Source organism: Ursus maritimus, unplaced genomic scaffold (genome assembly GCF_017311325.1).
Source record: "Ursus maritimus isolate PB19 unplaced genomic scaffold, ASM1731132v1 scaffold_21, whole genome shotgun sequence".
Lineage (NCBI taxonomy): Eukaryota > Metazoa > Chordata > Mammalia > Carnivora > Ursidae > Ursus > Ursus maritimus.
In genome coordinates, this window is record NW_024424564.1 from 42249731 (window position 1) to 42271665 (window position 21935).

The 21935-nt window shown below is 51.2% G+C and overlaps 1 protein-coding gene across 3 annotated transcripts in view; it reads left to right on the plus strand.

The window, feature by feature from the left end:
* BTBD11 (BTB domain containing 11) overlaps positions 1 to 17753 on the plus strand; it is a 300917-nt gene extending 283164 nt beyond the window's left edge. For all 3 annotated transcript variants that reach the window (XM_040637421.1, XM_040637422.1, XM_040637423.1), the window contains 4 exons: positions 455 to 536; positions 6276 to 6344; positions 8125 to 8238; positions 15649 to 17753. In XM_040637421.1, the coding sequence (XP_040493355.1) occupies positions 455 to 536; positions 6276 to 6344; positions 8125 to 8238; positions 15649 to 15858 (475 nt within the window). In that variant the 3' untranslated portion in view covers positions 15859 to 17753. The remainder of the gene's footprint in view (positions 1 to 454; positions 537 to 6275; positions 6345 to 8124; positions 8239 to 15648) is intronic.
* Positions 17754 to 21935: the final 4182 nt, after the last annotated feature.

Sequence of the window (21935 nt, forward strand, 5' to 3'; positions counted from 1 at the left end):
TTTTTTTTTTGGTAATCTGTCCACCCAACGCGGGGCTCGAACTCACCACCCCAAGATCAAGAGTCGCATGCTCTTCTGACTTGAGCCAGCCAGCCACCCCTGAAGTTAAAACTTTAAAGTTAAAAATAGTGGCTTGGGGGCTCCTGCCTGGCTCAAGTCAGAAGAGCATGCGACTCTTGATCTTGGGGTGGTGAGTTCGAGCCCCGCGTTGGGTAGAGAGATTACTTAAATAAAAAACTTTTAAAAAAATAATAAAGTTGTAATTTCAAATTCAAGTATGGCATCATACTGGGGTGGTGGTCGCATGAGGACATCCGTGGCTGTATCGTTGATGTATTGCCGAGTGGGGGAAATACAGGATTTTATGTGTCTCTCTCATCAGAGAGTGGAGTTTCTCACACACTGTGGATGTGTTTGTGGGTCTTTTTATCTCTCTTCCTGTGTCCTTGTTCAGGTTCAAAGCGCTTCTGTCCAGCAAACCAACAAATGACAGCACTTGCATAGAGATCGGTTATGTGAAGTACCCCATCTTTCAGGTGAGCCCCACCGTGGCCTGGAACGTCGTGGGGTGGGCGCGGGGCACGGGGCTTCCCTGCAGTCATCCACCTGCGGATTGGCCACTGCAAAGTCATCAGTCTCCTGCACTCTGGGCCCCTCCTCACACCCCCTCCAGTTTACCATCCTTCTGTCCCTACAACATTCATTGAGCACCTACCGTATGCCTAGCACTCTGCTGGGACCTGGGGGCACAAGGATAAAGGACCTTCCTCCCCTCCTGGGCCTCACAGTCCAGAGGGGGTAACTCTGAGTAATGAATCTCTTACAGTATAACGTGGGGATGGGCAAGAGAGAGAGGGGAGAGCCAATGTGCTCTGGCAACTCAGACCAGGGAAGTCAGAGTTCCTGCTGAGGCATTAGCTGGAATAGTGAAGGCCGAGGAGAAGTTGGGGAACCATGGGAAGGCTTGGGGCTTAGAAAGGGGGTTAGAAGATGCTAGGCAGAGAACACAGGGATGAGGTCCCAGAGCTGTGGTTGAGCCTGGTGTGATCAGAAGGCAGCCGGCCTTTAAAGATGTGCTGTCCTCCCACCGGCGAGGGTTAGTGAGCCGACGACCGACGTGGGGGACCCAGGGCTGGAATCGGGGGGATTCTGAGCAGGACCTCGTTTCCTGCAGTTCAGCTCAGGAAGCACAGCCCTGGGAAGAGCGCACAGGTGGCTGAGGCCCAGGCAGGTCTGCGGGGGACTCCTGCTCCGAGAGGGTTGTTGACACGGCTCAGAGATCATGGGGGGTTGAGAGTGGGGCAGGGGCAAGGCTGCCCGTGACCAGGGCAGCAGGGCAAGGCTCCTGATCTGGACTTGGGAGGACAGAGCTGCAGTCCGGGACTGAAATGCAGCGTTTTCCTGTTTAAAATCAATGTCTATCACGGTGCCTTGGGCAATTCACCAGCCCTTCCAAGGCTCCTTCCTCCTCTGGTGGATGGGGGGGCAGTTACACAGGGGGTGGAAGAGCATAAACAGAGGCACAGTAGTGGGAAGTCATGGGGTGTGTTTGAGGGAAAGTGATTATCAGTCTATTTGGCTGGGTCCTAAGGTATTTTGGAGACTGAAAAGACTCCCTGGGACCACATAGTATGAGCCAAGTCAGGAGAAGGCAGGCCAGATGGTGGTTCTTCCCTCCGCCCTTGACTCTGGTCCCCCAGATCCTGCTGTTCAGAGAGCTGCCAGGAAGCCATCATACCCTCACACTAGCCCGTAAAGCCTATTGAGGTACCTGCATCTCCACCATTAGAGATGAATTTCTTTGGTTATGCTGCAACTTCAAAAGAAATAATCCTTCCCAAGTAACTGTGGGCGAGGCACTCTTCTCTGAGCCTCATTTTCTCCATTTTTATGCACGTTAATCATTATCACCTCTAGGTCATGGGTTCTTGCAGAGATTAGCAAGTAGGACAACACGAGGAAGCATTCAACTTGGCAATTTTTAAGTGGGTTGTTGTTTTTCTGAGCCGTAACTGGTAAACCACCTCCTTATTCAGCACAAAAACCAGTAGAATAGGTTACTTTGGACTGAGCGTGGGGGGAAGGGCAAAAGAGGTTTCCATGGACAAGGCCAGTCTGGGTGAGCCATCCCACCGGGGTGGGAGTGGAAGCGAGGAGGCTGGAGCCCCAGCGTGCGACTAGCACGTTGTCATGCCCCTACACCCAGCCTCTCACCCCAGCCCCTCACCACGTTTCCTGGTGAGAGCAAAGTGGCCACAGCCCTTTCTGGAACAGTGGTGGCTGCAGAGTTTGAAAACTGCTTTACCTTAGGATTCAGGGTGGGAGGACGATGAAGAAACCTCTGTGGGGCCCCACCTATGAAGGGGACACTGACCTCTGCTCGCACGTGGTTATCTGGATTTTTCTTGCCAGCTTTAGAGACGAAGAAACTGAGGCTCAGAAAACTTAAATCCCATGCCCCAAGCCTTAGTGCTGCTTAGTGACAGAGCCAGGACTGGAGCCCAGTCCATCTGGTGCCAACGCCTGGGGACTTGGTTCTGGAACCCCTTTCTAAAGGGGAACAGTGGAAAGAACAGTTCCCATTTCTTGAACCCTAGCCAGGTGTCAGGCTCAAAGCCAGGGCTTCTCAGCCTCTGCTGGACACTGGAGTCACGTGGGGAGCTTTAAAAATTCCCCGCGCCCAGGTTGTCCCATCAGAACCTGGGATGGGGCCCAGGCATCAGGATGCTGAAGTCTCTGTCTTCCTGCCCTTGTCCCAGCGTGCAGCCAAGTGGAGAAGCCGTGCTCCACACTACGGATATGTGAAGTACCCTTCTCCACCCGAGCGGATACCGGAATCTCCGGGGCAGGGGAGGAAGGGGCTTGCTTGATAAGACACAACACTTGAAATGCAGAGTCCTGGGCCCCTGCCCCCGGAGTTCCAGATTCTGTAGGCCTGGACTGGGGCCCCTAGAATGTATATTCCAGGGACTCCAATCTAAGGACCACTGCTATATGTCGCCTCATTGCAGGGGCTTGCTTGAGAAGACACAACACTTGAAATGCAGAGTCCTGGGCCCCTGCCCCCGGAGTTCCAGATTCTGTAGGCCTGGACTGGGGCCCCTAGAATGTATATTCCAGGGGACTCCAATCGAAGGACCACTGCTATATGTCGTCTCATTGCAGTCCTTCCAGCTGCCCCAGGACACAGACCCAGAGAGGGAAGGAAGTGGCCCAGGCTCGGGCTGCTCATCACAGCCGCACTGAGGTTCGGAGCCAGGCCTGGCGGATGCCCAGACCTGATCTCCTGACTGCCTCCCTACTGTGGGGTCTCCGGCCCTCCCGAAACCTCCCCCAGGCCTGAGGAAAGAATCGTAGGCCCTTTAGAGCCTGAGCATGAACTAAGTGCTGGAAAATTCACACCCACCCGCCTTTCCCCAGTGCCCGTGAAGGGGGCGCTTACGCCGTAAAGCCTGGAACTAATTGGGGAGGTTCCTGTAATTAGAACCTTGTAGCAGGCATTCAATCCATGTTTGCCATGCGGATCCATCGAATGAGAGCCCTACGTGGGAAAGCATGTCCCCAGAGGACTCCCAGGCCTGTAATTGCTTTTGACTGGGGAAGGTTTCCTGGCCACATCAGCCTCGAGTGACTGTAACGAGGAGGGAAGATTTAGCAGGCCCCGGGGGATTCTCTGTGCGCTTGCCCCTTCCCCATAAAAGAAGAAAAGCCTCATTTGTGGCTTGAAATAGGCCAAGGAGGGCTGAATCCGACCCAGAAGGAGGCTCCCAGGGGCCCATGCACTCACTTCCATGCTGACAGAAGAATTTTAGTAAATGAGCCTACCTTGAGTTTCCTGCCTGCAAGACTGCTCAGCATCAGACACGGGCAAGCACCGGACGCAGCCGGGGCTGCACCTGGAAGTGGGGGCCTCCGGGAGGCCGTGGATGCCCATTAACTCTGGGCTCCGTGCAGGTTTCAGCTGCCAAGAAAAACAACTCCATAAACAGGCCCTTTGGCCTCATCAGGGTTCATTTTGCTCCCTCGCAGAAAAGGCCTGTGTTGGCAGAGTCTGAGGGTGGAAAGGGACAGCCCAGTTTAAATCCCGTTAGCCCCAGGATCCCCATCGGCTGAAGGAGCGGCATTTTCAGTCCACAACCCAACCCTGAATAAATGAGATGACACAATGGAGCAGTGTCATGGAGAGCCCCTGTGCTCGGGGGAGTTACTGTTACGGCTCTCGTGGTGGTGGTGGTGGTTGTTATTGGTTTGGCCATCATACAAGAGAGGCGCTAGGGGAACCCGTTGACGTTCGTAAGAACAGGATCCCACCATTCACTGACGTGGTATTTTAGACGCCCGTGACCCACCAGCATGGGGGAGGGGAGGGGACACGAGGCTGTGTGATCCGTTCACAAAGTCTCAGCCACCACCATCAACACACCGCCATCTCTGCGACAAGCGGTCATCACAAAAGCCCAAAGTCAGCACATGGGAGACTCAAACACAAAAGGGAAGGCGAGGGCTCGTGTTTCTGTTCAAGTATGCTTGCTGAGAGCAGGCACTGTGCTAGGCACGGAACGCAGAGAGGGACGGCCCCCGCCTGTGCCCTCGAGCGCTAGCGGGAAGTCACACTGCCGTCGTGGATGAAGTGCTGCCCAGCCTGGGGTTGCAGCTAGGAGATCTGACAAGGCTTCACCGAGGTGACCACTGAGCTAGATCCCAACAGAGGGGGCGAGTTCAACAGGTGTAGAAGAAGGAAAGGGCATCCACGCAGAGGGAACAGGTGGTAGGTTCGGTTAAAGGCAAGTGGTTGGGAGTGGTCAGAGTATAAAAGGCAGATGTTGCCAAGATTAGAAGGAGAGAGAAGGGCAAAATGGCAGATGAGATCTGAAAAACTAAATTGACCCATAGCAGCTGGATTCCTAAGAGCAAAAAAGTGGAAACAATCCCAGTGTCCCTGGGCTGATGAACGGATGCACGAAATGTGGTACATTGTTTGGCAATAAACAAGAATGAGGAGAGATCTGTGACAGCAAGAGTGAACCTTGAAAATAGGACGCAAAGTGACCGCAGCCGGACAAAAGAGCACGTGTTGTAGGATTCCATTCAGATGAAATGTCCAGAGCAGGCACGTCCACTGTGGTTGTCAGGACCTGCCCAGGAGGAGACGGGAACGGTTGGTAGTGGGTACAGGGTTTCTCCTGGGGGTGTTGGAAATGTTCTAAAATTAGACAGTGGTGATGGTCCCACAACATCGTGAATCCACTAAAACGACTGATCCGGACACTTTAAACAGAAGCAGTTTGCATTACGTGAAATGTATCTCAGTAAAGCTGTAAACGTATTTTTAAGACTATGACTTGTAAACACGCATGCAAAAGGTAGACTGAGATCAGTCACAAAGGGCCTCGAATGGCCTGAGTGAAAACATGGCAGTATGCGGCAGAAGCGCTACTGGGAAAAGGTGTTTCCACCTCAGAAAAATCAAAGAGCTAACATCTACTGAGTTCTTGCCACAGCCCAGGCCCTTGCTAGGCCTGTTCCGTGTCGTATAATCCTCATCACATGAGATAGGTAATGTCATCCCCACTCCACAGGTGATGAAACTGAGGCACAGAGAGCCTAACCTAATTCAGGTCACCCAGTGTTTAAGTGGCAGAGCCTGATCGGAAATGGAGGCAGTCCGAGGGCAGGGAGCCCAAAGCTCTGGGACTTGGCACACTGTTCAGGCGTCCTGAATCACGTGAACGGTCCAAGCAGCCTGGTTTGGGAACACTGAAGGAAACACTGAAACCCCAGACCCCTAACGGCTTCATCCCAGATCTTGTTGAGTTGTAAAAAGGAGCAGGTGGTCCCGTGGTAGCCCAGAGTCCCTCTCTGGGATTTAAGTAAGAATCTTCTAGTCAAACTGGACCAAGCTCCCGGAGGGGAAGGGCCGCTGGTATAGGTTCTTTAAGCCCAGGGTTTGGGGGCAGCTGGATGGGGTGGGAAGTGGGAGGGGAAAGCTAAGGTTCCCATCTAATAGACGGAGGGCAGAGCTCAGGATCGTTTCACGCGGCCCTGGGGGCGCACCTGGAACCCAGCAGAACCACGCGGAGACAAATGGCAGCACGCGACAAGGAAAATGATCCAACTAGGAGAAGTGTCCTAGGTGGGACTTCTCCCATAAGGCAGCGATCCAGCGGGAGCAGATGTTCTAGAGGGATGGACAGACTGCCCGGCTCTAGGAGGACTGTGTCTGTGCGCTGGCCGACCCTGGAATGACGCTTTGCTCTCTGTGTCCTTTCTTCCAGCTGGTCATGCAGTATCTCTACTACGGTGGCCCGGAGTCCCTGCTCATTAAAAACAACGAGATAATGGAGGTGAGGCACCTGTCATTTTGTCTGGTGGGTGGCATCTCTGTAAACTCAGGTCGTCGGCATGTGTTGGTGGTGTCTGGGGGGGGCCCTGTGTTGGGTTTTCACTTGGGTGCAGGCTTTGGGGTCCTGCCTGCCTCCTTGGACCTCCCGAGGACTTCTCAGCAGAGCCCCTTCCCGGAGGGCCGGGGTGCTTGCTAGCAGCTCTGCAAATTCCCATTTTACTTGGCTTTGGGGGCGGGGTAAAGGAAGTTTACTGAGGAGGCTGAGGCTAGCTCTAGGCGCAGCTGGGGCGCAGATATCATCAGGAGCTATCCTTGGTGACTTCTGTCACCGGAACACAGTCCTCAAATCACAGTGTGCCCACTGATGCGGATGCCAGGAGCCGATCATAAAGGCTCAGGGTGACCGTCCCTCCTTCCCGAGGCTCCTTGGCTCCCCTCTTCCCATCTGCTGTCTACCTCCCCTCAACCCTGTCCTCCCCTTGAGTCCAGGGACCTTGTTTCTGCTCCCTTCTGCCCCAGAGTCCCTGCTCCTTCCTCAGAGTGGAGCCCTTGTCAGTTTTCCTACTCAAAGCTGGGAGCTTTGAACCAGAAGCCAAAATCACTCCAATAATCCCAAGGAGCCAGGATCCCATTCAGGTGACCGAAGTCCAGGGCGCCTGGTTGATTAGAGATGTCAGGGCGCTGTCAGTCCTTCAAAAGATGACGCCACACAGTGGTTAAAACACAGACTCTAGACCAAAAGGGGTTTCAATCCAGGTTCTGCCCCTCCTGAGCTGTGTGATCTTGGACATTATTTAACCTCTCTGAGCCCCAGTTTCCTTACCTGGAAATGGGAATAACAAGATCTAGCTCACTGGGTTTTTAAGATTGTAAGATTATATAATAAGGTGCCTAGAACAGTGCCTGGCACCTGGGGAGTGGCATAAAGGCTGTGTATTCACTGTGTGACCCATTTATCCTGCCCTTCGGACTCTGCAAACCCTTCCATGGTCATCGCCCCCCATGTACCCACCCACCCACAGTTCCTCTCTCGTCTCTCTGGACCGCACCTCTGACGCTTCTCCCCCTGCAGACCAAGCTACCATCTGAGGACTCGGGGTCTTTTGTCACATTTGTTTTTATTTTAAAATCGAAATAAGGAACACACATGGAACTCATGTAAATAACGCAGGAGAGCTTGTCACCAACAAACAGCTCACCCCGCCCCCGCCCCCATCCTTTCCCCACAAAGGCAGCCCCCTTTGAACCTCAGGGGCCAGGCTACCGCAGTGATGCGACAGGACAGAGACCCCTGCCCTCGCGGGCTCTCTGAGGGCGACAGGCGTCTGGTGAGAGGAGGGCTCGGAGGGCGACTGAGGCTGGGTAAGGAAGCCAGACGGTGACAGAGGGAGGTGACCCGAGGCGGGGGAGGCGTCTCTCAGGTGACGTTTGTGTGGACACCTGAATGAACAGAGGGAGTGAGCTGCATCCATGTCTGTCTTGCTAACTAATGGCATTCACCCTTATTTCTGGACATAGCAACTGTAAGCATTTTTGCTTGACCTCCCGCTAGAACAGACGGGGGGAATCTGACTCCCTTCAGCCCCCTCCCCTCGGCCATCTTCCCCCACAACAGAGTTCTATCCCTGTGTCTTAGTTTCTAGGGTTTCCTTTGTGCTTTAAAGTGACGGACCCACCCTTCTCCTTGGGCCATCTCTGTGGAGGAGGAGGATTTTCCCCACTACTGTCATCCCTGTATGTCCACCTCCCAACCTCTAACAGGCTCTTTTTATGATTTTTAGCTTCTGTCTGCCGCTAAATTTTTCCAGCTGGAGGCTTTGCAGCGACACTGTGAGATTATCTGCGCAAAGAGCATTAACACTGACAACTGTGTGGATATTTACAATCACGCCAAGGTAACCAATCCCGCCCGCGCTGCCCGGAGCATGCGCCGTGCGTGCACTGATCGGGCTCGGGCTTTTCCTTCACAGAGTCAGGCTGGTGAGCTGGTGTTGGCGGTGCCTCCACGGCGGGCTGCCTGCATTCCCCCCCTACTTCCTCGCTACCTCCCGCTCTAGAAAAGATGCTTTGCCCTTCAGTTCACCCGTCCAGAATACAGCGAAAGCAGGAGCTCGGAGTTTCAAAGGCAGAGTTGTTTCTCAAACAGTGCCTCCCAAACGCAAACGTGCACTCCAATCACGGTGGGCCCTGGCGTCTGCGTTTCCAACACGCTCCCAGGTGAAGCCTCTGCGGCTTGTCTAAGCCACACCTAGAGTAGCAAGGTTCTGCAATAGTGTTTCTCCGAGTGTGTTCTCCAGTCCAGAAACATCAGCCACTTCAGGGAACTTGTTAGAAATGTATATTCTAGAGCCCCATCCCAGACCTCCCGAACCAGAAACTCTGGGGGAGAGGCCCACCGTCCATGGCTTTGCAAGTGCTCCAGGTGACTGGTGCGTGCTCAAGGGTGAGCACCACGGTCCTAGAACTGACTACACGTAGAATCACCTGGGCGCCCCCTTAAAATCCCTTTGCCTGGGGCCAAAGACCAATTAAATCTGCCTCTGGGGGTGCAGCCTGGGAAAAGTTATTTTCCAGAGCTTCCCAGGTGATTTCAGATATGGCCAAGGTTGAGAACAGCCCTGGAGGCCCCCAAGGAGGTCCTCCTGGTCAGGTGGACCCAACACCTAATCAGAATCACCTGGGGAGAGTCCTGAGTCCTGAATCTACCCCACCGGGGTAGAGCCCCCACCCCACCCCCACAATGGTCTCTGCAGTCAGGGGTCAAGAATCTGTATTTTTTTTTAAGATTTTATTTATTTATTTCAGAGTGAAAGAGCACGTGACTGGGGGGAGGGAAGGGGAGAAAGAATCTGAAACAGACTCTGAGCTGAGTGCGGCGCCCAATGTGGGGCTCGATCTCATGACCAAGAGATCATGACCTGAGCCAAAATCAAGAGTCGGGCGCTTAACCGAGGGAGCCACCCAGGCGCCCCAGGAATCTGTATTTTTAACAAGCTCCTTAGGGTTGCTGTTGTGACTTCAGCCCTAAGGCCAGTCTTGATGCCACTTTGGGGGGACCACAGACTTCATCCAGTTCATGTCCCATGTGGGGATACTGGAACCAAGAGAATTCAAATACTTTGTCCCCGTGCCACTTCATTTGGTCCCAAGCACTGAGGACAGGCACGTTAGCATTTGCTAGGGAGAAACAATGAAATGAGTGGAGATGGGGAATTAAAACAAAAAAGTCTTCTTTTGTGTGACTGGAGCTCAGCACACATCTCCCACATCCACAGCACTGTAGAGTGACAACTGACATGAATTACGCTCTCACTGCTCATTGTGAAAACTCAGGCTGCCTTTGAGATATTTTCTGTCTTACACCAACACTCAACATTCCCTTTTAGCGTGCAGGCCCCGTGCTAAGAGCCTTGTCACACCTTCTTTTTTAACCCTCACTGCAACCCTTTTAGATAAAAGCTATCATTAGTCCCATGTCATAATAAGGAAACTGAGGCACAGAGAGGTGAAGTAACTTGCTTAAGGTCACACAGCTATGGAGATATTTTTTTTGTGGTAAATGCACATAACATGAAATTTACCATCTTAATCATTTCTAAGCATACATTTCAGGGGCATTGAGCACATTCACACTGCTAATCAACCGTCAGCACCCTCCGTCTCCGGAACTTTTTATCTTCCCAAACTGAAACTCTGTACCTCCAACACACTAACTCCCCATTTCCCTCTCCCCTCAGCCCCTGAAACCACCACGTAACCTTCTCTCTCTATGAATTTGACTCCTCTAGGGACCTTATGTAGGCGAAATCATAGAGTATTGGCCCTTTGTGACTGGCTTATTTCCGTTAGCACGGTGCCCTCAAGGTTCATCCATGCTGTAGCACGTGTCAGAATTTCATTTATTTTTATTTTTAATTTTTTTTTAAGTAAGCTCTAGGCTGGGTGTGGAGCCCAGTGCGGGGCTTCAACTCCCAACCTCAAGATCAAGACCTGAGCTGAGATCAAGAGTCAGATGCTTAACCAACTGAGCCACCCAGATGCCCCTACAATATTTCAGATATCAGTTAATGACCTTTTGCACTGCAAATTAACTGCTCCTTTTGTGTGTGTGTGTGTATTATCTGAAACAAACAGGTTAAAGAACGAACAAGGAACTTTAAAATGAAATTTGCTTGCCATAATTCACAAAGTAGATAAAATACTATTAAACATAGTACTAATGAAATCTGCTTATCAGGAAAACTGAGCAAATATCTAAAATGTTACTTTTCTCCTTAAAAGCATGCTTATTAGTGTGTTCCAATGTCAGCACACATGAGGATCACCAGGGACGTTTGTGAGAATACAGATGTTGGGTCCCTCCCCTCCCTCCCTCCAGAGTGATTCAGCAGGTCTGGGGAGGGGCCTGGAGCACTCGAGGGCCATGGTCCTCAACCAGTCTTCACACAGAGGGGAGGGGAGAGGTGACTGGGTGTGAGGGTGAGTGAGGAGGCCTGTGTGTGTGCTAGGGCTATGGGGGGACATGTGTGACCGGCCCCTGGGTCAGCTGACAGGACTTGTGTCCATGACAACCGGCAATGCTATGGGAGGGTCAGAGGGTCATGTCTGGTGGCCGTGAAACCACCACTACTCCAGATGCACAGCCTTAACATTTACCTTTTGAAATATTCCACTTCCCTCTCTGTCTCATCCATATCCACACTGTCTAGGTCGATATCTTTAGGCAGAAAGACATCATCTGTAAAATGAAAGAAAAGAGGCAAGTCAGATTACAAGAGAAACAGATCACCTGGCTTTACTTAATTTTAACAACTTTACAAACTGAAAATTTTCTCTACTTTTTTTTTTTTTTTTTTTTTAAATCTTAAACTGATGACCTTGCAGGAAAGCATCCAGAGGCTGCTCTCTACCCAAGAGCAGAGCCTGGTTATTATGAGTCTTGTGGTCCTTCCCCCTCCCTTGGCCATGGACGCTCAGAGCGCCCTGTGAGCCCAGCATCCACAAGTGGCCTTGCCGTGGCCTGTCATCTTGACAGCGATCCATTTTAATCACACCAGGCTCCTTGGCAGGCGGCTTCCGTAGCTCTCGTATTTAATAATGCAGCCGGATGCGTGTGAGCCCAGGCTGGGAATGGTGCGTGCTACAGGATCGAATGCCTGCGGCGGGGAACTGCCTGCCTGTGTACACACCTTTGCAGCCAGAGCTTTGCCTTTTAGACACCAGCCGCTGCCACGGCCCCCAGGCCACATCCTGGTGTGTTTCCAATGCAAAAGTCTACCCTTCGTGATATTTGCATGAAGGACACGGCAAAGCCAGCCAGCCCTGCCCTTGCTCTGTGCTGCGTCCCCTGTGCTATGCATACTGCACGACCACTAATGATCACAGGCCCTGTGGGTTCTATCCCTGGCAGGCTGTACTGCAAATGGAGGCTAGTTTAGTAAAAGATGGAAAAGAGAGAAACCAACTGTCGGTTCGGAACCCCAGGAAACACAGGCATTTACACGCTGATAACAATGCCCCAAATGTCAACAAGCCTTTGGCAGCATCACCTCTGTATGACATTGAACTGAGACGGCCGTGGAATTGCATACAGATGAGAAACCCGTCCCATAAATGCATGGCTTAGCCATCTTTTTTCCCCAGCAAAGCTGTTCCAAACTATTCAGTCATGGAAAAGGGGCCCTAGAGGGACGCCTGGGGGGCTCAGTCGGTGAAGCATCTGCCTTCAGCTCAGGTCATGATCCCGGGGTCCTGGGATCGAGCCCTGCATGGGAGCCTGCTTCTCCCTCTGCCTGCCACTCCCCCTGCTTATGCACTCGCGCTCTGACAAATAAATAAACAAAATCTTAAAAATAAAGGGGGCCCTGGAGCTACCGATGGCCCCTTTGAGGTATCTGTCCACCTGGGAAAAAGAATGGACTGGTTCATCGAATTGAATCGAAGCTAGTGCACTAAGCTCAACAGTGCCCTGTGCTAGAAAGAACACAGGTTTGGAAAGCAGGGGATTCGTTCATTACTGTTTATTGAGCGCCCACTGTTTACCAGGAACTGTAGTCATCAGAATATAATAAGAAATTAATAAGACGTAGTCTCTGCCCTTGAAAAATTATAGTCTCGGGACAGGGGTCAGGAAACTTTTTCTGTGGAGGGCCAGGTAAATAGTTCCCCACAAGCCATACGGTTGCTGTCGTACCTCCTCAGCTGGGCCGCGGTCCTGCAGAAGCAGCCACAGACAATATGTAAATGATGGACGTGGTTGTGTTCTAATAAAACTTTATTTACAAAAGCAGGTAGGGGGCCAGATTTTGCCCACAGGCCTGTAGTGTGTCAACCATTGGTCTAGGAGATGAGAGTTCCCACCCTAGTTCTGTCAGTAATTAGCCGTGTGGAGGTAGTCAAAGGTCTGACTTGTAGTCACCATTGAATAAATATCACCAAATATAAATGTAAGTATTCATTGTCCTCCACTTACACTGACTTATGATGAGTGACATCCATATACAAAGTGAATGGCCAGGTGTGGTAAAGGGGGGTGGTCTTTGTGTCCACCGAATCAAAGATAGGCAATTCTGAGCCTCAGTTTCCCCACCTGTACAGTGAGGGCTTGTACTCTGTGACTCTAAGGGCAGGGTTCATATTGAAAGAATGAAAGCATTCCTACGCTCTCTCCCAGCCCCAGGATACTGTGTGAACGTTGGGTGGTAACAAGCCCTCTCACCTGATAAGCCTCCCCACATCTTCTGGATCTCTCAGACACCACATAATTACCTGGTGCCTCTGGTTCACTTTCATTTTATAGCTGGGGAAACTGAGGCACAGAAGACTGATTTGACTTGCACAAGGTTGCACTGGGTTTTTATGCATGCAGTGGCCCTTGGCTCAGTGAATTAGCACATAGCATCCGTGAGTTCATGGTTACACGCTTTGTCCTTCTAAGGGCTGGTTAGTTGGGCTAGGTTCTTTTTTTTTTTTTTAACATTTATTTTTATTTATCTGAGAGAGTGGGGGAAGGGGCAGAGGGAGAGAATCTTCAAGCGGGTTCCCCGCTGAGCATGGAGCCTGATGTGGGGCTCAGTCCCACAATGCTGAGATCATGACCTGAGCCAAAACCAAGAGTCAGATGCCCAACCAGCTGAGCCACCCAGGTGCCCCTGGGCTAGTTTCTATAGATACTGTCAGTTCCCTTTATTCCATCCTGGCCACCTACTTTGTCCACGTGGGTCACTGGATACCAGTTGGTGAGAGGGAGAGTGATAATTTACATTTACAGTGATAACTAGCATTGAGTGCTGACTATGATTGACCATTACTCTGATGCTCTGTGCGTTCTCATTTAATTTCAACAACAGACTATAAGGGAGGTATTATCATCCCCATTTTATGGATAGGAATTTCGAGGCAAAGAGAGACGATATACTTGCCCAACAGCTGATGGCGAAAGTCGTAAATCTGAAAAAAGAAAGGAAGGAAGGGAGTGAGGGAGGAAGGGAAGATCCCAGAGGCCCCTCCCTTAGCTACATTCCTAACCTTCCTCTTCTAAGTGTGACAAATGACGGAATCATGCCATTAATCATCCCAACAGGTCTGGGATGCAGGTGTCCTAATTCACATGATGAACCCAAGCTAGGGGCCTAGTGACCCAGCCCTGGTCACACATTCGGGAAGGTGGGGGAGCCCCCACTTGAATCCAAGTGTTCCAGCTCATTCTACCGAAACCCTGTTGGCACTGCCTCATGATCATTGCAGCGTCCCACATCTGACAACTGAACGTGCATCTCTAGTTTAAACGACAGGATATTAGGGGGTTCAGAAGGGTGATTCAGCATTTAGATGGTTTAGATAATTCGGCATCTAAATAAAGCACCAGGATGTCATCTCAAAGAGCACATAACAACTTCTTCATTGCGATAGGAAGACTCACAAGCTTTGGGAACTGTAGAAAAGGTCTGAAGACAGCCAACCCACATATCCACATTTACTTCTGTGCCTCAAACACGAGTCCCTCCACCAGGCACACGCAAGAGGCTAGATACTGAGTAATGGTGTCAGGCTGGAGGCAGTGTCTTGGTGGTTAAGCACACAGCCTTAAGGACTTGAATTACCAGGGTCCCGTTCCTGGTTCTGCCCTGGATGCACCGCGTGATTTTTTTGTAAGTTACTCTTGTCTGTTTCCTCGTCTGTAAATTGGAGGTGGTAACACGCCTGCCTCCAGGAAAGTTGAGGATTAAATGAGATGATGCTCTCGGGGTGCCTCGCAAGGTTCCTGGTGCGTTGTAAGCTCTCCGTAAATGTTCGCTATGAGTCCATTACTCTGTTAGTTAACTGTTCGCTCATACATTCAGCAAATACTAAGTGTCTGCCATCTGCCAAGCCCCCCGCTTGGCCTCTGAGCTAAGTCACCATAATCCCTTCCGCCTTGGCTTAGTCTGTGAGGAACCCCGTCTCTCGATGGCTTTCTCAACCTCGGCACCGGTGGCTCGAGCTGCAGGATTCTTTGCTGCGGGGGCTGCCTGTGCATCGTGGGAGCTTTCACGGCGCCCTGGCCTCCACCCATTAGCTGGCAGTAGTACACACATCACCGCCACCACCCAGTTGTGACAACCAAACTGCCTCCAGGCTTTTCCAGATGTCCCCTGGGAGGCAAAATCACCCCTGGTTGAGAAACCACTGCCCTAAATCCAGGGCATAGGTAGTCAGTGCCCACTCGGGATTGCTGTGAGAATCAAATGGCTTAATCCTCGAAGAGCTTAGAGCCGTGTCTGCAGCCCCATTCATATGCAGTAGCTACAGTACAACAAAGAGACGCAAAACCCAGGGGTTACACCACTAAGCCCTTCTTCGGCACATGGGTCGACGGGACAGCTGGAAGTTGCTTCTGGTCTCCACGGGCCTTGCTTCTGAAGTCAGCTGGCTGGTCAGCTGTGCTTGGCTTTGGTGACCCTGGCTGGGCTCTGTCACTGTCTCCTCTCAGTTTCCTGGAGCCGCTCACCCTTCAGGCAGGCTTGCCTGGGCTTGTTCTCGCGGCAGAGGCTGGGTTCTGAGCAAGAGCGCGAAGTCCACACCTGGCCCCTTAAAGCCAGCTCGGGATTGGCGGCTCTCGCGTCCCCCACCTGCTGTTGGCCTGAGGAAGTCACAAGGCCAAGCAGAAATGAACTCCAGCTCTCTAGGTGAACACAGCCAAGGGCAGAGAATCAGGGCCATTGCTGTCGTCGATCTACCTGCCTGGGTGTTCGCCATTATTAGGTAGGCAGGCAGCCAGGTGCATTTCAGAAACATAACCTTCTGCTTCCTGTCTGTCTCCACAGTTTCTTGGAGTCACAGAGCTCTCAGCATACTGCGAAGGCTACTTTCTCAAAAACATGATGGTCCTCATCGAAAACGAAGCCTTCAGGCAGCTCCTCTATGACAAAAATGGCGAAGGGACGGGCCCGGATGTGCTCCAGGACTTACAGAGGACGTTGGCCATCAGGATTCAGTCAATCCACTTGTCCTCTTCCAAAGGTTCTGTCGTATGAAACGTCCAGGGCAGGGAACGGTCCCCGGGGACTTTCCAGATCCTGCTGCTGCGTTGGCTTCACACGAACACATACCAAGTTCACTGGCGTCTGTTTTTGGCGAGGCCAAGGAGCTGCCTCTACTGCCTCAGCTGCTCTCGAATAAGCAATTTCAGCTCCCGTGCGTTCCTGTTGAAAAACAAAGGACATGCCATTGGTCTGCAGATCACATGGCTGCGGGGTCCAGAGCTCGAAGGTCAACCCGGGGCAGCCAAGCCAAGCCCATAGGAAAGCACCCCTGGGGTGGTCAAACACCCGCCGCCGGGACCACCGTCCAATGGATGAATTGAGGACTAAAGGTCGTTTGGGTTGCCGGTTGACAGCTGGAGAACGTAGCTGGTCTGACCCTGACGAGCGTCATGTTCCCATGAAGGACCTTCGTCACTGCAGTTCAGGGAGAGTCAGCCATGGTAGCACATTCGCGAGACTGTTACCAATAGCGAAGAAATAATTCGGCAAATTTTTAGGGGTGGGAACTTTTTAAAATGTTCATAACAAAACAAAAAAACAGGGCAGCCTTGTAGTTTAAAATCTATTTCTAAAAGCTTAACAGTTCATTTTCAATTGAATTGTGTTTAGGAATCTGTGTTTTGAGTTTTGGTTTTTTGTTTTTTTAAAACAGTAAGTTGCAGGTCTATACTGTATAAACACGCATCAGACAAGATATTGCTGATATTCTCTACAAGGTAAAATAATAATCTTGCCTTAGTGATCATGGTTACACAAATGAGGTGCACTGCCAATAATTATCTCTAACTCGATAGTTGAAAACAACATGCATGCTAATCGTGATTTCGGGGTGAGAATAAAACACCCCTACATAACAAAACGTGCATTTGCATGGGCCCGAACCAGTGAAATGTTACGTTTGTGCTTCGTTTTTGCCAAGGTAAAAATGTTCCATCACTTCCTGCTAAAAATCCATTTGGTGAGAACTGTAACATACTCCTTTCCTTTAACAATGATTCTGAGATGCTTTTGCAGAAATGTGTTCATAGATGATGCTGATGGGGGTGGGGAGGGCGCACGTCAGAGAATTTACTATTCATCCCAAAGTTTTCTCTGTATTCTCAGAAGATGTTAATAGTTTGTTACTAGCCAGAGACTATGACTATGTTAGATTATTTTTAAAGATGAAACATGTATGATAGGAAGGATTCTTTCTGTATTCCGAGAATGTACAGGATTATCTATAATGAAAGTTTATATCGACGGGGTTCCGTGTTGCTCTGCCGTGTATTATAAGCAAAAGAGATCGCTGAAGTGCCACAATGTTCCAAGTAATTTTTGAGTTGCTGCCTTTTTTTTTTTCTTGTCCTTTAATTTGAAACCTAGCTAGAAACGAGAATGACTTTCACCCTTTGGGATTGGCAGTTTCATTGGTAAACCTCTTTCCTAGCATGCCTTTGGGAAGTTGTGCACAGACCCCAGACTCTAGAGGAGCTGCTGTCACCCGTCATCCTTGCTCCCTGAGCCACCGTCCAGAGGACTAATGCCAAGTTACATGGGTGTGACCCATGGAGCGCTGGGCCGCGTCTGCCTGCAGCCCTGGCCCTGAAGTGATTTGGATTCACGAGGCCTCTCTCCTACTTGGTCATTTGCAAACCTCCCCAGGCCCTGCCATCAGATGGAGGCCACGTTCTAGAAGCTACAGAGCCCGTGCGTGAGTCACCGCCGCCTCCTGCCTCCTCTGTGTCCTCAGAAATGCTTGTGATGTCCCCTTCACCACGACTGATTTCCCTGCGAATGTCTTATGCTAGTTTGGGGCCTCTGGCCTTCGATTTGTACAGTGGCAACTCCCGACGGGCTTCTGTTATGTTCGGTGTGCGCTTTCTGTCATTAAATGATTTTCCCAAGCCGCTCGTCCTGTGTCTGGTACAAGTGAGCTCTGTACCCGGCAGGTGGGGCCTGAGAACTCGTTCAGTTGAAAGACTGGAAAATGTGGCCCCACGGAAAAGTGTCGAGGAAAATGAAGACACCAGGTGAAAGAGGGGCTCGTGTCGTTGGCAGGGGCCGCCACCTGTCCGCTCTGTCGAGCAGCGGTTGACCGCGCAGGCCCGAGTCCCCCCGGTCGGCATACATCTCTGGGTGCCCCCCCCCCTTGGAGGATTCGCCGGCACCACCACCTCGGCCGCTGGCCCTAATGCAGCTAATTGGCCCGCAGAGGGTTCAGTTCTGGCTGTCACTTGTGTGCCTTGAGGAAGCTTTCTGGGGGGTGGGGAGATGGAGAAAAAGAAGTTCCCCCCACATGGCCTGTCTCCTCCCGAGGGCCAGCCTGACCTGAAGCTTGTGGGAGGCGGCAGCATTCTTGGGGGGGGGGGTCACAGAGGGACAAGCAGCTCTCTTCTGGGGTATCCTCATCGCTGAGATCAAACCAAGGCCCCACCTGGTCCGCTCTGGCCCAGCCTGGCTCTGGGTGGAGACTGATACCCCTGGCTCATCCACAAGGCCCACAGGAAGCCAGGGCAAGGGGGCCTGGGCCAGGGAGGCCCGGTAGACAGCCGGCATCCCAGCCCCTCGGCCCTGCTTAGCAGGCAAGCTCTGTTTCTTTAAGGAGCTACCGAAGCGTCTGCGTGCCGGGGGCCGAACTCTGAGCCAGGCCTGGAGAACAGAAGGTCGATTTATTTCTGACTGTGCAGCCTCCTCTGTGTGGCCTCAGCGTGAGTACGCCGTTTGATTTATTCTTCTTGCAAAGATAAAGTGTATGCAACCCGCTTGCCATTTACATCTCTGACTGGGCGCGCTTTGTCGTTGGGTCCTTAGCGAAGCCTGGAGCCTCTGAGGCCCTTAGCAGCTTGAGGGGAGAGGGCTGAGCCCACCTGCCTGCCACAAAGCTCCCTCCCCCCCCTGCTTGGAGGAACTGGAAGGAGCGTGTGCAGGCAGCCACCTGAGTAAACACAAAGGCCCCCAAAATGCCCATGTGCGATTGGTCTTATATATCCGGTATTTAAATGTCATCCATGCTTCCCAGAAAAGAGATTCCCACCCAAAATGGGGATCAAGGTGTGAGCTCCCATCACGGGAGGCAGAAGCTGGAAGACCGTGTAGCCACCCCGCAAGGGCTGGGGGGATGGAGGGGCTTCTGCGATTCTTTGGTTCTGTGATTCCATTTCTGCAGCTCGCGTTGTTCTTTCCCGTGAAGCCCGAGGCCCGAGTTGTTAGTGCAGCTGGGCCTTGTTTCATCCCACCTGGTCCGTTACTGCGCCGCCGTGTTGCACGAGCCTCGGGCAGCCGCACAGGCGGGCTGGATAAAGGGGCGAGGATCCCACACAGCCGTTGGAGATAATCTATTTCACTAGGCCTGGGTTCCTGGTCTTCAAATTCCGCGCTCACTCCCTCCACCCCTCACTTTGCAGTCCCTAGCTTGAGTGACAGACAAATGGACGCAGAAGGATCCACACCCCACCGCCTCTGACTCCCTCTCCGACTGGCCCTACCAGACACCCTGCAAGACGGTTTCTTGGGCTTCTTGGCTTGAGGGTTCAAGCCAGGGAGACACACAGCCATTGCCAGGCTTCGGGCCGCAAGCATGTCTGGAAACTTTCACATATCCGAGCCAATACAGCCCCTGACTAGCCCTGAGACATTGGACAAGTCATTCACAAAATCTAGTTTTCATTTTTCTCTTCTGCAGAATTGGTGTAAATGTAACTAGCTAACAGCATTGTGGGGAAGATGAAGCAAGGTGTTTTGTACAAGGTCCCACACAGTTAGTAGCAGAGAAAGGCACTTCCAAACTTGTAAGACCAAGCAGTGGGAAGGAGAACCTGACGATTCACACAAGGAAGGGAAGGTTAACAATTCTGCCCTTCACTTTTTTTTATTATAATTATTTTTATTTAAATTCAATTTAGTTAAACATAGTGTATTATTACCTCCAGAGGTACAGTTTAGTGGTTCATCAGTTGCATGTAATACCCAGGGCTCATTACCTCAAGTGCCCTCCTCTGTGCCCATCCCCTACCCTTCATTTCTAGAACTTTCTACCCCAGCCATTCCCAGGGTGGTTTGTGACCTCTAGGGTTGTGCTGCTTGTTCCAGGAGATGTGGAGAAATTCTCCCAAAACGCCCTATTGCAATCCTAGTTCCTAGCGCGGTGTCTCACAGAGTCGGTGATCAAGAAATGTTTAAGTCGGGGCGCCTGGGTGGCTCAGTTGGTTAAGCGACTGCCTCTGGCTCAGGTCATGATCCTGGAGTCCCAGGGTCGAGTCCCATATCGGGCTCCCTGCTCAGCAGGGAGTCTGCTTCTCCCTCTGACCCCCCCCTCTTGTGCTCTCCCTCTCTCACTCTCCCTCAAATAAATAAAATCTTAAAAAATAAAAATAAAAAAAAATGTTTAAGTCAATGGAAGCCAAGTTCAACTAGATTTTCCTTCCTAGAAGTACTGTACATATTTCATATAAATACTAAATGTAAGTACTAAAAATACTTTCACGTTATTACTGTATTTGCTAAGTAATAGAGTTGCAGGGATTCGTTCTCCCAAACTCCTCGTCTACTCAGGAACGTGAGACTCACATTTGTGACTCATGACGTTGAGTCCAAGGCCCCACAAATGACCAACCAGGGACAGACCCACTGGGTCGACCCTCAGTCCAGGGCTGGGGTCCATGACTGAAAAGGAGGCAGGTAGTCACAAATCCCCAGGGGAAACAAACACCAAAAGTCAACTCCAGAAAATGCCAGGATCGCTGTCCTCAACAAGGTGGCAGCTAGCCCACGTCCTTTCCTGCCACTCGAATGTGTGGACACTCATCCCCCACCCCTCCACCGAGAAATCTCCCTGGTGAAACTTCACCCCACCCGTGTCCCTCCCAACCTGGCCAATGCCATGGGTAAAGCAGCATGTGTCTTTGGACAGGACCATTGGGAAGCTGGTAGGATGCCTATTTTTTCACCCTCTTTAAAAATAAGCCAGCAGATTTTAAACTTCCTGCTTGGTAGGAAAAAATAGAACTCGTACTCAGCAATCACGTTGCACATTAGTTCCCATTACTGATGAGGCAGTGGGGTAATGAGTGCCCTATGAAAGGACATGCCTCCAAGTTTAGCTCCGAATATGAAAAGACAATCTGTCTGCGTGAATAGGCAATTAAAAGAGATGCCCTGATGGCATTGATGCGTTCTTTGGATGTTGCTTTCAGAGTTAACCTCGGATGAGTTCTGAATTTTAATGCCACCTCAAAACTCTGGGATGAAGAGCCGCCAGGAGAATTGGCGGGTGGCAGAATGGAGGGGCTCCAGGCTGGGCACCAGATCCCACCAGGTCCTGTTGCTGCCATCCGCTGTTGGTGACCTTGGCCGGGCCCCTTCTCCACTCTGGACCTACTCTAAATGAAAGCCTTTCTGAGCTACTGTTCTGTGCACGTACACGCAACATGTCACACTCCTCTTGTTACACTCATGTATTAGAACCTTGCAGTAACACCATTTAGTGCGATAGAACATTCCGGATTGCATCCGGGAGGACTTAGGTAAAGGAACCTCAGTGTACAATGATGTGTTCAGTGAAAGAGGCCAGAAATCAAATAAAAGCCTTACAACAAGGCTCCATGGATGTTTTATGACGAGGCTGTATCTCACCACATCATAGCCTCGTGACCACCATCTCCTTTTCGTTTTGTTCTTTTTGCTTGTCATTTTTAAATACAGATTCACAGGAAGTTGTGAAGATAGTACAGAGAGGTCCTTGTACCCTTCACCCACTTCCCCCCCAATGATGGCATCTGAAGTGTCTCTAGTACGGTATCGAAACGAGGAAATTGACATCAGCACAATACGTGTGTCTAGTACGGTGCCATTTTGTCACAGGTAGAGATCTATTTTACCACCACCCCAGTCAGTGCTCCACACCACAAAGGTGTCTGTGTGCGCCCCCTTCCTAGCCACTCCCACGCCCTTCCTCCCCTCATACGATCCCAGCCCTGGCAGCCACAGACCTGGGTTCCACCTCTTAGGTTTATCATTCTAAGAACATTCTATGAGTGAAACTGTACAGCAAGTGGCTTGCTTCACTCCGCACAATGCTCTTGAGGTCC